At 45.5% G+C, this 14,449-nt stretch overlaps 1 protein-coding gene across 2 annotated transcripts in view; it reads left to right on the top strand.

Moving 5' to 3' along the window:
• Window positions 1-11,515, top strand: part of Fam78b (family with sequence similarity 78 member B) — a 94,749-nt gene extending 83,234 nt beyond the window's left edge. The window contains exons 2-3 of one of the 2 annotated variants that reach the window (XM_010633932.1): window positions 1,028-1,946; window positions 10,343-11,515. In XM_010633932.1, the coding sequence (XP_010632234.1) occupies window positions 1,028-1,550 (523 nt within the window). In that variant the 3' untranslated portion in view covers window positions 1,551-1,946; window positions 10,343-11,515. The remainder of the gene's footprint in view (window positions 1-1,027; window positions 1,947-10,342) is intronic. The other variant, XM_010633931.1, reaches the window with a different exon arrangement.
• Window positions 11,516-14,449: the final 2,934 nt, after the last annotated feature.

The raw sequence follows: 14,449 nt of genomic DNA on the forward strand, positions 1-14,449 counted from the left end.
TTTTTTTTTTTTTTTTTTTTTTTTTTTTTTCAGTACCAGGGATCGAACTCAGGCTCTTGTGCTTGCGAGGCAGGTGGTGGAACCACTGAGCCAAATCCCCAGCTAGATATAAAGTACTTAGCACGGTGGTTGGAGTAGAGAAAAGCATTTCATAAATATCAGCCTTTGCTATTATTATTATTATTATTATTATTATTATTATTATTATTATCATTATTATATACAACAGTCTATGGCAGGGGGACAAAACATGGGCTAAGGGTGGAGCGCATGCCCTCCTCCCTCATTCTGTGCAAGACTGGGGAACAGCCACAAAGAGCAGGCAGGTCCCCAGCAGGGTGAGCTTCCCAAATTAAGCAATGAGATTTTCAGGCTGGACTGGAAGCTGGTAGGAGTGAGCAGAGTATCAGAGACCACACGTGACAGCCTAAAGTGCAATGTTCTCAAGCCAGATGGCTTCCAGAAGTGACCAGCATCTCTGTATTTTCATTTTCTAAGCCCTGGATTTCCTTAAAGCTACAGTTCAACTACCAGACATTATACTGTTGTGTTTTTCTTCTAAGAAATTAGTATACCTTTGCCTCCTTTTGTTCTTTTTACCTGATACTCTTGCTACCAAGTGTATCATATTCTAGCCACCAGTTCTTCCCCCCAAAACCAAAACTGTGCACCCTCATACTCCTCCAAGAGAACAGTTCCTGCTGTGGAAAGCCTCCAAGCTGCTAGTCACCATCATCCCAACTGGTTGGCCCCTCTTTGTTATTTCACAACTGCCTCTGAGCTTTCCACTTCCAATTGGGTCAGCAATGGTTTTATTTAATTTGTTTTGGTGTTGCTGTTTTATTTCCGTTTTGATGTGTTCTCGTTTAATCCTGGAATAGCACAGCACAGAACTTTGTGGCCCAAATTCCCTTCTGCATTTCCCGTTTCACCCAGGTTGTGCATTAGGAAGTGGTGGGTGCCTCTTCGGCTTCAGCAAAATTCATTCAGCCTCTTCCTTTCTTGTGCATCTCTTCTGCTTTGCCAGGTCCAGCTGGGAACTGCCTGACTTGAGGGAAGGGAGAGTAAAAGCCATCAGTGACTCAGATGGGGTGAGCTACCCTTGGTATGGGAACACCACAGAGACTGTGACCCTGGTTGGCCCCACCAACAAGATCTCCAGGTTCTCCGTCAGCATGAATGACAATTTCTACCCCAGTGTGACATGGGCAGTGCCAGTGAGTGACAGCAATGTGCCACTGCTAACAAGAATCAAGAGGGACCAAAGTTTCACGACCTGGCTGGTGGCCATGAACACCACCACCAAGGAGAAGATCATTCTGCAGACCATCAAGTGGAGGATGAGGGTGGACATTGAGGTGGACCCTCTCCAGCTGTTGGGACAGCGGGCCCGGCTGGTGGGCAGGACTCAGCAGGAGCAGCCCCGGATCCTGAGCCGGATGGAACCCATTCCCCCAAACGCACTAGTGAAGCCCAATGCCAACGATGCCCAAGTCCTCATGTGGAGGCCCAAGCGGGGACCACCCCTGGTTGTGATCCCTCCTAAATAGAAGTAGACTGGCCTGACTGTGTGTGGAGCACATGCCGCTGAGGCACGCAGTGAGGTTACCAGGAGCCAAACTGAGTTTCTGAGCCAAAGCAGACCTCTTGGTTTGCCAGCCTTTGCAGCTACTTGTGAAGAGCTGCTCCTTGGGTGGTAGAACCATAATCCTTAGGAAAAGTCCTTTCCTCTTAGGAATAAAGAAATCGCTGATTTGACAGACTTGCTGATTACCATGCAAGTAGCCATATTTTGGAGCTGACCAGGATGATTCTTTTATTTGAACTATTGACCATTTCTTTCCTGTGAGATGCAGGGGATGGAAATGAAATTAAACAGTGCCTGTGGCAAATGCTGCTTCCCAGCCAATTAGAAGCGGGAGTGAAAACATCTACACCAGATGTTCGTAAGACAGTTCCATTGTCTGACTGGGGGGTGCTGGGGAAATGGGTAGAGTGAAAGTTGGGTGTTAAAAGAATGGGTGATGGGCAAAGGAAAGCATAAGTTGTCACAAATTAAATCTTGTGCACTTATTCGTTGATCATCAGATTGTGAACGGACAGGAATGAAAGGAACGTGAGAAAACGCCTTCTGGGAACTGTCCGAGGTGCTGATGTGACCTATGGAGATTCTTGCCGGCTCCATCTACCCACCTCTTCCCAGAAAGACTGCATATTCAGAGTATTTTTAGTCACAGTATTTGGATACACAGTTCCTGAATTCTGTAGTAGCTATTTTTCAGTCCCTCGCCATGTTTTTTACTGTTAGCCAAATTATAATTTTTGTTTACAGCTACTTATTCTGTTCCCATCACCAGCCCTGACTTTACCAAAAAAAAAAAATTTATTACCCATTTAGGGTTTCAAGAACACTTCAGCAAATAAGAATTGTATTTTCATTCTTTTTTCTGTTTTTAGCTTCTGAATAATTGGAACACATAAAATACAGACATGCATAAACACATATGCACACCCACGAACGCAAACACATGCATACACAACCATGAAGCATATAGCATAATAGCTAGCAGATTTTCCAGCAGTGCCTACATATACACCTGCAGCCTCTGTGGATACACAGTACATACACTACGTATGTGTCCGTATAGGTTTATTTTAGCTGTTTCACAGATGTTTCACTGCTCAAGCATTTGTGAAAATGTGCTTCCTAAGGCCTAACTTCAAAGTTCTTTCATGCAAATCTGGGCTACTTACATTAAGCAAGCTTGTGTTTCTGAGATCCACCCGGCAAGGTTGGGAGGCAAGTTTTCCTTTAGTGGAGCCAATATAAAATTCTTTAAAGAGCTTCCAGTCTTTACAATGAGGATTTTTCAACTCTTCCAACTTAAATTGTACTCCCAAAAGTGAGCTTTTCCCTTTATTTTCAGTAGTGCAAATTACAGCACACACACAGAGTTACACAGAGAGATACTTGTTCAACCCGTGTGCAAATTAATTATAAAATTCTCACAGTGTTGCTTTACATTTACTGAATGAATACTGCAAGACTAATTTCAGAAGTGAGAGAGTTGAAGTCCAGAGCAATTACAGTCCCACGGCTGGCTCCAAAAATGTATCTCCTACCAGAGTTTAGGGTGCAGAATGACAAGCAAGCAGGATTGTTTATGACTCTTGTTTAAAATGTGGTTTAATGCAATTCCTTTCAGATTCTAGCCCCAGGAGATGGTACTGGTTTACATAAGAGAGTTAACAGGCACACGCCAACCATTGGCTATTCTTTTATAGATCAGTTATTGATGGCACCTTATTTATAGCAACACATTAATGACACACCAGTGCATCACAGAAGACCTGGAGACATTCCATTTAGAAATAATGCAGTTGTTACATTTGGATTCTACTGGCTGTCCCTTCTGGTGCTTCCTTATTCTTCCTGACAGAGGCACCCCCAGAGAGCTCCATGGCAGAAGTATAAATCTGCTTACTGTCCACACTGACATCAGAAACAGCAGTCTCTCCCACAGCTTGATTTAGGTGCCATCTTTAGAATTTCTGGGGGAGTGGATGCTGATCCTGGAATATAATCCATATAGCTCCACTTTAAGTAAATCTGGTTTTTGAAAATCAAAAATTCTAATGATCAATAAGAAAAACATTATGTTACAAAATCGGAGGCAAGGTTTCAATTTTCAGATTTCCCCAGCCTGTCAGAATAAGATATGTTATAATACAGTTCTGTTTACCTATAGTAGAACTTTTTCAAAGAGGTATCTGTACTTATTAAATACATATCTGTACTTAAGGCAGGTGCAGCATGTACAAGCATAGACTTGTTCCTCCTGAAAAAAAAAATTACACTTTTTTAGAGTTTTTTCTTGAATCACCCAAAGCTGTTTTTCTGGGAAATTTTGTAATCAAAAATGAGGAAAAAAAACAAAAACAGACAGGAAAGTCCTTCAAAAGCACTATGCAAATATACATTACAATTATTGTCATCGATACTGTTGTGAACTCTGCTCTGTTCTGGGATCAGCCTGGCAGACCATTTCTATTGCCTTGTAGCCAATTGTTTAAAGTTATTGTTTTACAAGGAAAAGACCTCTTTTCTCCCAGTGATCTGTGGCTCATCGCAGTTCAGCTTAGTCAGGATGTTGTCTAGTGAAAGGCATTAACCTTGAAATCTCTGTTGGGGTCATCTGCATCTTCCCATCCCCTGCCTTGCTCCGCGAGTGCCTTTCAGTTGAAGGGGGCTCATTCAGTGGCTTATGTTTTAGTTGGGCAATCTCGGGACTGTATTTGTATCCTGTACAGGTGATCTCTTGGTGACCCGAGAGTTTTGAAGTCCTGTTTATTAAAGAGCATTTCCTCAGATCTTGGGAGATTAAATGAGATCTTTTAGTCCTTGATCTCCCAAGAAATTGAGGCCCTGTTAAATCAGGTCACTTTTCAAAGTCCCACACCCAATCAGCATTAGGCCAGTGGCAGGCCCATGTTCCCTCAAATCTTGACTCAAGATGGGCATGTCACCTGGGACCCACAACCTCTCTTTGTCTCCAGCCACAACACTTACCCATCCCTGGACCATTCACCCTAAACCAATTTGCCTAAAAATTACAGAAAATTGGATCCACCCTTTAAAGGGCAAGAGAAACCTCTCATTACTGTTATGTCACAAAATGAATGCTCCAGATTCCTCTTTATCTGTGACAGCTGTTTTGAGGTTGAACCCTCAATCTGGGGTCTTTGCTGAAAGCGTTTTATATTCCCAGGTCATTGCTGTGGCCCACAGCACATCGGAAAGTTAGAGGGAAGTCCCCTTTCTGTCTCTTGTTCCGTAGACCTTTTTTAAGCTCCCTCTACTGGGAATAATATCCCCAAATCCAGGCATGGAGGTGTATGCCTATTACCCCACCACTCTAGAAGGCTGAGGTAAGAGGATCAGAGTTTGAATCCAGCATAGGCAACTTAGGGACTTAGCAAGACCCTGTCTCAAAATTTAAAGTTTACAAAAAGGGCTGAGGCTATAGCTCAGTGTGAAGGCCCTGGGTTTGATCCCCAGTACCAAAAAAAAAGCAGTTCTCAATAGTATAAGAAATTCTGATTTATAGAATATTTTTATATAAAGTTGCCACATGCGTTTTCTTATCTCTGGAGAGAATCTTATAAAAGCTATAATATTGTATTATTACTACTATTATCCCCACTTTACAGATGGCAAATTGTGATCAGAAGAGATTCAGTGACAATATCCATAGACACACAAACAAATGTGTCAAGAGCAGGATTAAAACTGGGCCTTTGGTTCAGAATCCCATACTCTTCCTCTGTGAGGTGCTGCCTCTTAATTCGTTCCTGTCTAAGAAGCACAGAAGACAAAAGAAGGAGAAAAAAAGTCTCTTTCATTTAGTCATGGAGTCCTTACCTATCTACCAAGCAGACTTACCAAAAATAAGAGACAGACTGCTTTGTTGCTTAGAGAACCTTGTAATCTCCAGAAAGGCCAGCCCAGAGAAACACCTGTCAGGGGCTCTGGTGTGGGTGAGCTGGCTGTCACTTGGCAGCCCCTAGCATGGTATGAGTCATTAGTGGAGTAGAAAATCTGTTCTCCTGGTCTCTGCATCCCTTAAATACCACAGGTACAGAACCAAAGAGGAAAGCATGTGTTCTGCAGCTGAGGGAAGCCCTGCCATCGCATCGCTAGGCACAGCAGGCTCAGCCTGTGGGGCGGAGGCAGTGAGAACAATGGCTTTCCCAGCCCAGCCTGGCATATTGAACAGTCTTGTTAGAACAGAGGGCACAATTAAACATTGCCAGGGCCAGCTCACAACTGAGTTGCAAAGAAAGATATAAATGCACGCACACACACATACACACACACACACACACACACAAAGACCCACACTCACACTTTTCAAGCTGAAAAGAAAATTAATCAAAAGCCCAGTGAATGCCTGAACTCTATAATTAAGCCTAAATGATCCTTAGATAGGAAGGGAGCTGAGTGAACCAGCTCAGTGCACACAGATATTTTTACCTCAGAGTCTTATTACCATTAATTTCTTTTGAGTTCTTGCATACATCTGGTTCCATTCCCTGGTAGGACATCTGCCTGTGGAAGGTCTTCCAGAGAGTTGCCAGTCAAGTGGCCAGAGGACAGCCAAGGTTGTTTGGCCATTTTTAGATGCTTTCATAGGCATGCATCCTGGGAGAGAGGGTAGCACTGCAGCCCCCACCTTCCACCAACAACAACAACTGTGAACCTTTCCCCGATAGATCAAGACAGTCAAATAAGGGCCAGGGATTTAGCTCAGTGGTGCCGCCACCTGCCTTGGAAGCAGCAGGTCCTGAGTTTGATCCCCAATACCAAAAAAAAAAAAAGACAGTCAAATCATGTCTAAAGCATCACCTGATAGATGACATTGTCACGTTGGTAGATCCATGGGGTATGGAGCTGGTTGCAGACCCTCAGGTCCCTTCTACTTGACAACCCAAAGCCAGCTCAGGGAAACTCTTGCACTGGCAGTCTGGTGCCCCACACCACCTTGCCAGAGAGGCCTAAACACTGCATCAGCAGCAGCAATGGAAAGAAAGGAGATTGCTATACAGCTCCACAGGAAGCAGCTCAGGGAAGAATTCCTAGCAGGAACACCAAGAGACCTTCTGGAAAGACAAAGAGAGGAGGCTGAGCCTCGGGTTTGGGCCAGACTTGAAATCCCAGCACGATTCACAGAGTTTAAGTGGCTGGCAAAACCAGCCAGGAACGGCTTGTTCTTCCTACCACAGACTCAGGCCAGCGGTAGAGAGGGAAAAATCCTACATACTCAGAACTTTCTCTACTGGCCTGACTGTTCCTGTCATTTTGGCTGGGACTTCAGTTTGGGAGTGGCACTACAGATTTGTCATGTGAATACAAAAATATTCTTGTCACCAGGCACATAGGCTGTAGGCTGTCTCCCCGTGCTGTCGGCCTATTTGGTAAAGGCCCCATTCCCTGCAGCCCTGCCACACAGTTTCCTCAGGGCTGTCCACACCCCCAAATGTGCCTCTGTCCCGGCTGGGCCTGGGAGTGGTCCCCAAGAGCACCTAACCAGCTCTTTTCCCCAGCTCTCCAGGCAGCAGGCAGTGTGGCCAAGCAGAAGCCTGGTCTCCTCCAGGCCCCCATCTGTCCTTGGCGAGCCCAGGAAACAGACACAGGCTGTTACTTAAAATGGATGGGTGTTTGGTAAGAAATGCCCAGGGGGAAGGGAATAGACACAGGATTACAGCAACGATGGGGAGGTACTGAGACTTAGAGCAAGGCCCAGCACTATGCAGAGCTCACTGAGGATGGTGAGGGTCACAGATTACATGGTAGCATCTCTGCACAGGGCTGGTCTTGGGCTGGCTGAGGCCCAGCATCGCTGGGAGCAGGGAGGAGACAGGAAGGAGGATAGGATGCTTTCCTGTGTGCCAGGCCTGCAAATGGGGCAAGGCAAGCGAGGCTGTGAGGACACCACGTAAGAAGCACTCTCTCTCCGGGCTGCACAGATAGCAGCCAGGCATTGCAGGCCCCTATGGGAGCCAGACTCCTTGGGTGTTTGCCTGGGTGCCTGACTTGCACCCCTAGTCCCAACCCTGCTCCACATCTTGCTTTGTAAGAGAAGAGCAGAGCGAGTGTTGTGGGATCCTTCTAAATCCCTCATTCTTGCAGCAACTTTATACTTGGGGCTGGGGGGCAGTCTCCGTGTGTCCCATCTTTGCCCCAGAGAAATGATGCTCACAGGAAGCCTCAGGAGCCATTCATTTCCCTGCTGGGGTTACACATGTCCAGAACCTTGCAAAGTGCCCCCTTACCCTTCTCGCTACCCAAGACATCAGCCTGTTTGTGAGCAGCCTGGTACACCCGCTTGTGAGCCACTGAGGATGGGAAGGTGACAGGGCAGGACTTCCTTCAAGCACTTTGAGCTTGTGCCAGGCAAGGAACTGGGGAAACCCAGCAGCCACACTAGTACACACCCGGCACTGGGAGGGAAGAGACAGCTGGTTATCTCTCCATCTGCTTGGGCCCCTTGGCCCCCATCCCTTTGAACCAATTAGAATATTCCACACAGACGTGACCCAATAAATGTTAATTGGAAAAATAACAGGAAAGATAATACATGCTCTTCAGGCTGAGAACTATTTCATTAAATTGAGCTTTGAAAGCAAGACAGCCAATTAAATTATTTCCCACTTCACTCCCTCTCATACCGGGAACTATGGGAAGCTATTACTTCTAATTAATTAGGAAAGAGAAAAAAGACTCTGCACATGTATATTGGATGGACAGAGGGTACACCACCTACCTCTTTGTGTGTATTCCTGTGTGTGCACTTGAGCTTGTACACACACACACACACACACACACACACACACACACACACACACACCTGAGGACTCTGAGTCCTCCATCGCCTTGTACACACACACACACACACACACACACACACACACACACACACACACCTGAGGGAACTAAGACTCATCCATTGCCTGACCTGCAGAAACTGCAAGAAAATGCCTGCTCCCAGGGAACCATTCACATAATCAAACAGAGGAAGATGCCTTCTTTTAACATGTTCATTAGTTGAGAAATAGGGCATTTGCTGTACAAAGATAAACAGCTTTAAACTCAGCTTTGATTCCAAAAACTTTTTGCAGGCAAAAAATTGATCGTAGTTTTTTGTCTTCAGTAAAGTAGATATTCCCAAGCCAGCTCTGTATCAAATGCAATGCCCATTGCCATGGGACAGACTCATGACCAGGGGACCTGAGACACCGAAGCCTGACTTTTTTTTAATTAACTCTAGGATAAAGTCTCATGGAAGTCACCCTGGGCACCTACACGTCTTCATCTGTGAAGTGGAAAGAAAGCTCATTCTCAGTGCCCTACTCACCCTCCCCCAGTGCTGTTAGGCTTGTGAGCACACACAGACAGAGTACCAAGTACAGAGCCTCTGCTCTTGCTTGGGAAGACTGATAGAATTCAGCCATGCAGTTAAAATATTTTCTGTACAAAAAAATATGCTAACCTAAAGGCATAATTATTGTGTAACACATCTGAACAATAAGGAACTCTAATCGCCATATAAAGCAATTGTCCTGTGGAGGTGGCTTTTGCGCTTAGTATATGTGAGCTGACTGAGGTTGGCTCCAGGTCTCTTCACATGTGTCCCCACACCATTGCCCTCCTTCTCCTGCCTCTGCCTTATCTGCTATGCAACATAGCAAGGGTTGCCAAGGTCTATCACAGTCAGTATTTACAGACACCATAGGAAGAGGAAGAAGAACCAGTATTTACAGAACCAGGAAGAGGAACCAGTATTTACAGACACCAAAGAGCCTAACAGCTATCCTGGGGCACAGAGTACACAGAGGAACATTCTCTAGAATGGGTTTCAGGTTAATTCCTCATTTGTATGTCTAATAGAGTTGTCTGCTAGTTTCAGATCCCTGGAAGAAGTGTCATTGAATGTCTTTGTAAGAATTTGGGATTTTTTTTCTAAAACTGAAACCATGCATATAATGTAAAAACAATGTACCTTAATACGTCATCACAAAAAGCATATGCCCTTGTAGCAGTACACTGTTATTCAATTATTCTAGAACATCAAAAATCCAGAGATAAACAGGACAGTGAACAAAAAGGTGCCCAATGGTGCCTTTGCCTAAGATCAACCCCTTCATGGATTAAAATCTACTTGCTAGGCAAGTGCTCATTCACTGAGCTATACTTCCAGCCTTCCCTTTCTTTTTAATATAAAAATTCCATTTCCCCACTTCTTTAGAGTCATGACTGTTACATAAAGCAACATATACAAGTACCCACAGACATAGTGGGGCGGAATATTCTCTTTTTAAAGAAAAGTTGGCTGGCAACTTCAGGTTGAACACCGGTGATACCCCCAAGAAGCAGGTTTCCACACAGTTGGCATGTGTGCCCACGACAGGAACGCTGGGGAGATTCCCAGCTCTGGTCAAATTTCCACAGATTTCTTTGTGCCTTGCATCTAAGGAACAAGACCAGAGGAGAAGTCTGGATTTCCCTCTCATTTCTGCAGGGTTTTTTATGTCTTGCTACTAGGTTACACATATAAATGACTTAGAATTCTTTAATATTATTTTAATCTTTTTAAAGAACCAGAGGAAAGTTAGAAACCCTCTTTAGACAGAAGTGTGTATGAAAATACTGAAAATTTTGCATAGAATTTCAAAGTTATACCCTTGAGGTCTCTTTATGAAGCCCATGTATGAAGGAATACTATTTCTTTGCTCACTGTGTTAATATCCACTCTTGTTTACATGTTTCCATGTCCACATGCAGGTCTCTTAATAGACAAGGCAAAGCCCAGCAAGCAGAACCACATGGCAGAGACTAAGGAGGAGGAAATGAGCACTGGCTGGTGGCTCCAGAAGCTGAAGCCCTGGACAGCTGGTTTCCATTAAATCGAGTGCCATCCTGCCTGTCTCCTCACCACCCTCCCATCGTGTGACCAGTACCTCCTATCCACCCTACCATGTGCCCAATGGGGCCAGCTGGTTGGCTGGTGGGGGGCTGTGTCGAAGCAGGAGTTGTGCCTGCTGTATCTTTTTTGTGTGTGGAAAGATTGGGTTCATCCAGACCTCAAGTCCATCCCAACCCCACCACGGTGAAGCTTCCCAAGGACAAAGAGTTGGTCAGCCTGGACTTCAAATATCTAACATGGCCCAGCCTTGGTTCCCAAACCCTGCCTCCTGTCCCTACACAGTCTTGGGTAGGAAACAGAGGGAATGTGTGATGTCCCTCCTCCTCCCCACTCCGTGTGGGTGGCCAGCGTTCATAATCTCTTGTGGTTCCTCTACGGTCTCCAGTCCTTGGAGAGTCAGGGCCAAAGCAGTGCTTTCCCCTACAATGGCCAGGCTGAGTGCCTTCAGGTGATCAAAGGCAGAGTGTACATCATCAGGATCAGTGGGACAAGTGGAGAACTACCCTAAGAGAACAAACATGTTGTGCATTGTTTTATTTATTGTTTTATTTATTGGCATACCTACTGACTTAATTTATTTATGAAATATGTATTTATTCTACAGCAGAAAATCCACTTCCGACTTTGAAGCATCAACCCTAGAATGTGTCTTCTTGGCCCCAGGAGAGCACAGTGAATTATTCCTCTTTGAAGATACAGGAAAAATAAGGGAAAGCCACTCCTTATGCCCAAACACTTCCATGCCAGCCAGATTTTTCAACCAGAAATGGCATTAGAAAACACCAGCTAGAAGGCTGTAAAGCCACCACACAAATCAGCACAGGATCGACTGTCCAGACCAAAACTCTCAGAATTCTCCCAACCCACTCCCCTTGTGCCTAACCTTCCCTTCAACTATTTCCCTGAAGAGGGTCCTCATCCTGCTTTGGGGCCACATGCTTATTACCAGGTGCACATTAGAATAGTCTGAGGGGCTAGAAGAGTGTCCACGCCTGATGCCCTCTCCAAAATATTTATAGCAGAATCTCCAAGGATAGATATCAGGCTTTGTAAGTTCCTCAGATAACTCCAATGTGAAAATGGGGTTAAGAAATATTTCTGGTGTCTTCTGTCCTTCACCCTTCCCCACAACCCAGATCCCATCCTCCCATACTTCCTAAGCTTCCTCCAGAGTCTCTTCCCGTTCTCCCAGCTGACCTCATCCCTGACTGATCCCTAGCGTAGGGGCAGCCCCTAGGGGCCAAATGCTGCAGTGGGGCCTGCTCCCAGGTAGGTGATTTCCAGCTTTTCTAGGAGCAGAAGCCCGTCCCCTGCCTTGTTTCTCTCTCTACCTGCGCCTCCCCCAGTCTCCCAAACTCTAGAAGTTTAAAAGGGCACATCATTGACATTCCTGTCTCAAAGTCCCAATCCTAATGGTAAGACTCATGCCAGTCCTTATAATCCAAGGCTCGGCCACTTCTGCAGAGCCATCTCAATAACAGAAGGTCTTCTGGTGACCAAGGAAGGGGTTCCATTGCCCCCAAGCCAAGTCCTTTGTCCAAAAACCTGGCAGCAGCCACCACACATCCAAATTCTAGATGGCTGAAAAGAGGAGTCTCACCCTTCACATTTATGAGAGCCACACTGATGAGTGTGAGTAAATGTGAATGTGTGTAAATGTGTATGTGTACCTGTGCATACACTGTCTACCTGTATGCTATCTAGGCCTATAGAGATACTGATTTAAACTTCACAGTGATGATATTTTCCATGAAAGCAATTGAGGACTTTACTGTCTTTCACTCACTGGAGTCGTACCATGTTCAGGATGGACTCAAGTGAATCTCATATTCTGTATATATGCAGGATGTTGTAATATCTAGAAACTGTTGGGCACACTACACACACAAAGCCTCTAAGGAAGCCTGTGCTGTGGGAAGAGCTCATTTTGCTAAGCTTTGTCCACCATGGAAGTAATTTCCAGGACAAGCACTATGTTGCACCACTCAGCCACCTGGCCCCTCCCCATCCTTCATTCATACCACCAGGCCTCCTTTCCTGTTACTCATTCAAGAGAATGTCCCTGCCCCAAGTCCCATCTCTCAGGGTCCTGCTCTCTGACAGGTGGCAATTCAGCAGTGGTTGCTAAATAGTTAGTTGAGTGTTAGTTTCCCAGGTGACATTTATGTTTTAAAGGGGCTACAGATAATGCCTTAATCCAGAGGAGAGCTGTAGTGGTGGACATTCCAGGCACAGAAATGGGCTGGTAAGGGAACTTATTTTTTATCAGAGGGCATTTCAGGGCCCCCGCCCACGTCATACCCGTCTCTCAGATCAGCCCTTCCTAAGCTCGTGAGCACAAGAAAGCACACTTACTGATATAGATGTTCCAGAATTTTGAGATACCTCCCTTACATTGGCCCTGTCCTTAAAAATGAAAAAAGAAACAGTTAAATTAATTTAGACCTCATTGGGTAATGTAGCCTATTTTTCACCGGGCACCAGCCATCTGGTCTACCCCACCCTGTTCCAGTTCCTTCCTGCTCCTTGTGTTTTCTGCTACTGCCGCATCTGTTAATTTGCTCGTATATGTCCACTCTGCGGTCTTCTTCCCCACCCCATCCCCATATGTCCATCCTTCCCTCTTTCCCCCTGGAATTGTGTTGTTTGTCAGCGTCTTCAAGGACAGAAGAGCAGGTTAAGCGCATGAGCATGTGTGTATCACTTCCAAGGAAGAGAAACCAGGTATTCTGCTACAGTTTGGAGAAAAACCCAACGAAGGGAGAGATGAAAGCTGGCTCTGCAGAGTGCCTTAAAATGACTTTACTTAGGAAATTCTGAGTTATCAGTCTTTGGATGTTACATGAACTCAAACAGATGTTGCATTTCACTTCTCTGGGATTAAAAAAAGTTAAATACAGTATGTATTCAACAATGACGACAAAGTATATTTTCTCTTTAATTTGTTCCTTAAATATGTAGTGTCTGATTGTCCACAAAACCTGGGGAACACCCCAGGCACCCACAAGCTCTGGAACTTACAGAAGGCAGACGCAAGAGCCCTGCCCAGCTGGGAAAGCATTGGTGATGTAGGCAGAAAGCTGCGACTAGATGTCATCCAAAAGGTAATTTTACTATGAGAAAGATGCAACGAAACCAGGCATGGCGGCCCACACTTGTAACCCTAGCACTCAGGAAAGCTTACGTGCTTGATTCTAGCCTGAGCTACATAGCAAGTCCCAGACCACCCTGGACTGCATAGCAAGGCCCTGTCAGGCGAGAGAAAGGGGGAATTGAGAATATCACACCGGAGAGCAAGGAAAAGAAAGGGATCTTCACCCTTCTCCCTGCTGAGACTGTATTTGTTTTAGATGACTGGGGCGTCTATAACAAAATACCATAAACTAGTGAGTTTATAAACAACAGATTTATTTCTCACAATTCCAGAGGCAGGAAAGTCCATGAACAAGACTCCTGCAAGTGTGGGCCCGCTTCCTGGCTCATGGAAAGACTTCTGCCTCCACAGACTGGAAGGGTGGCTGGACTCCCCTGTGCCCCACACGTGTCATCTAATCACCTCTCAAGGGCCCCACATCCTAATGGGTGGGATTTTAACGCGTGAATTTGGGAAGGAGCAGCACAAACATCAGACCACAGCAATCCTGCTCCTAGTCTGTGACTCAGTGACGTGAAACTGGGAAGAGAACATCCTAGAAAGGCAGAGGGTAAACTTTGTCCTTCTACCCCCTTTCCGCTAGCACTGTTTCCTGTAACACCCATAGCCAGTGTCCACTCTGCTTTTGATACTGCTTTTCTCTCAGGATACTGGCCATCTAGGGTCCCACCCACATAGGTTATTTTGAAAACTCTGAATTCCTGAATACAATTAAAGGTGCCTGGATTCTGAAATTCTCCTCTGGACTCCAGCTCACCAGCAACCCCTGCCTCTCCCCACTGCACACTCCCTGACCCAGCCCTTCCACTGT

The sequence above is a fragment of the Fukomys damarensis genome, unplaced genomic scaffold, assembly GCF_012274545.1.
Source record: "Fukomys damarensis isolate Sample0158 unplaced genomic scaffold, DMR_v1.0_HiC HiC_scaffold_19, whole genome shotgun sequence".
In the NCBI taxonomy this organism is placed as follows: domain Eukaryota; kingdom Metazoa; phylum Chordata; class Mammalia; order Rodentia; family Bathyergidae; genus Fukomys; species Fukomys damarensis.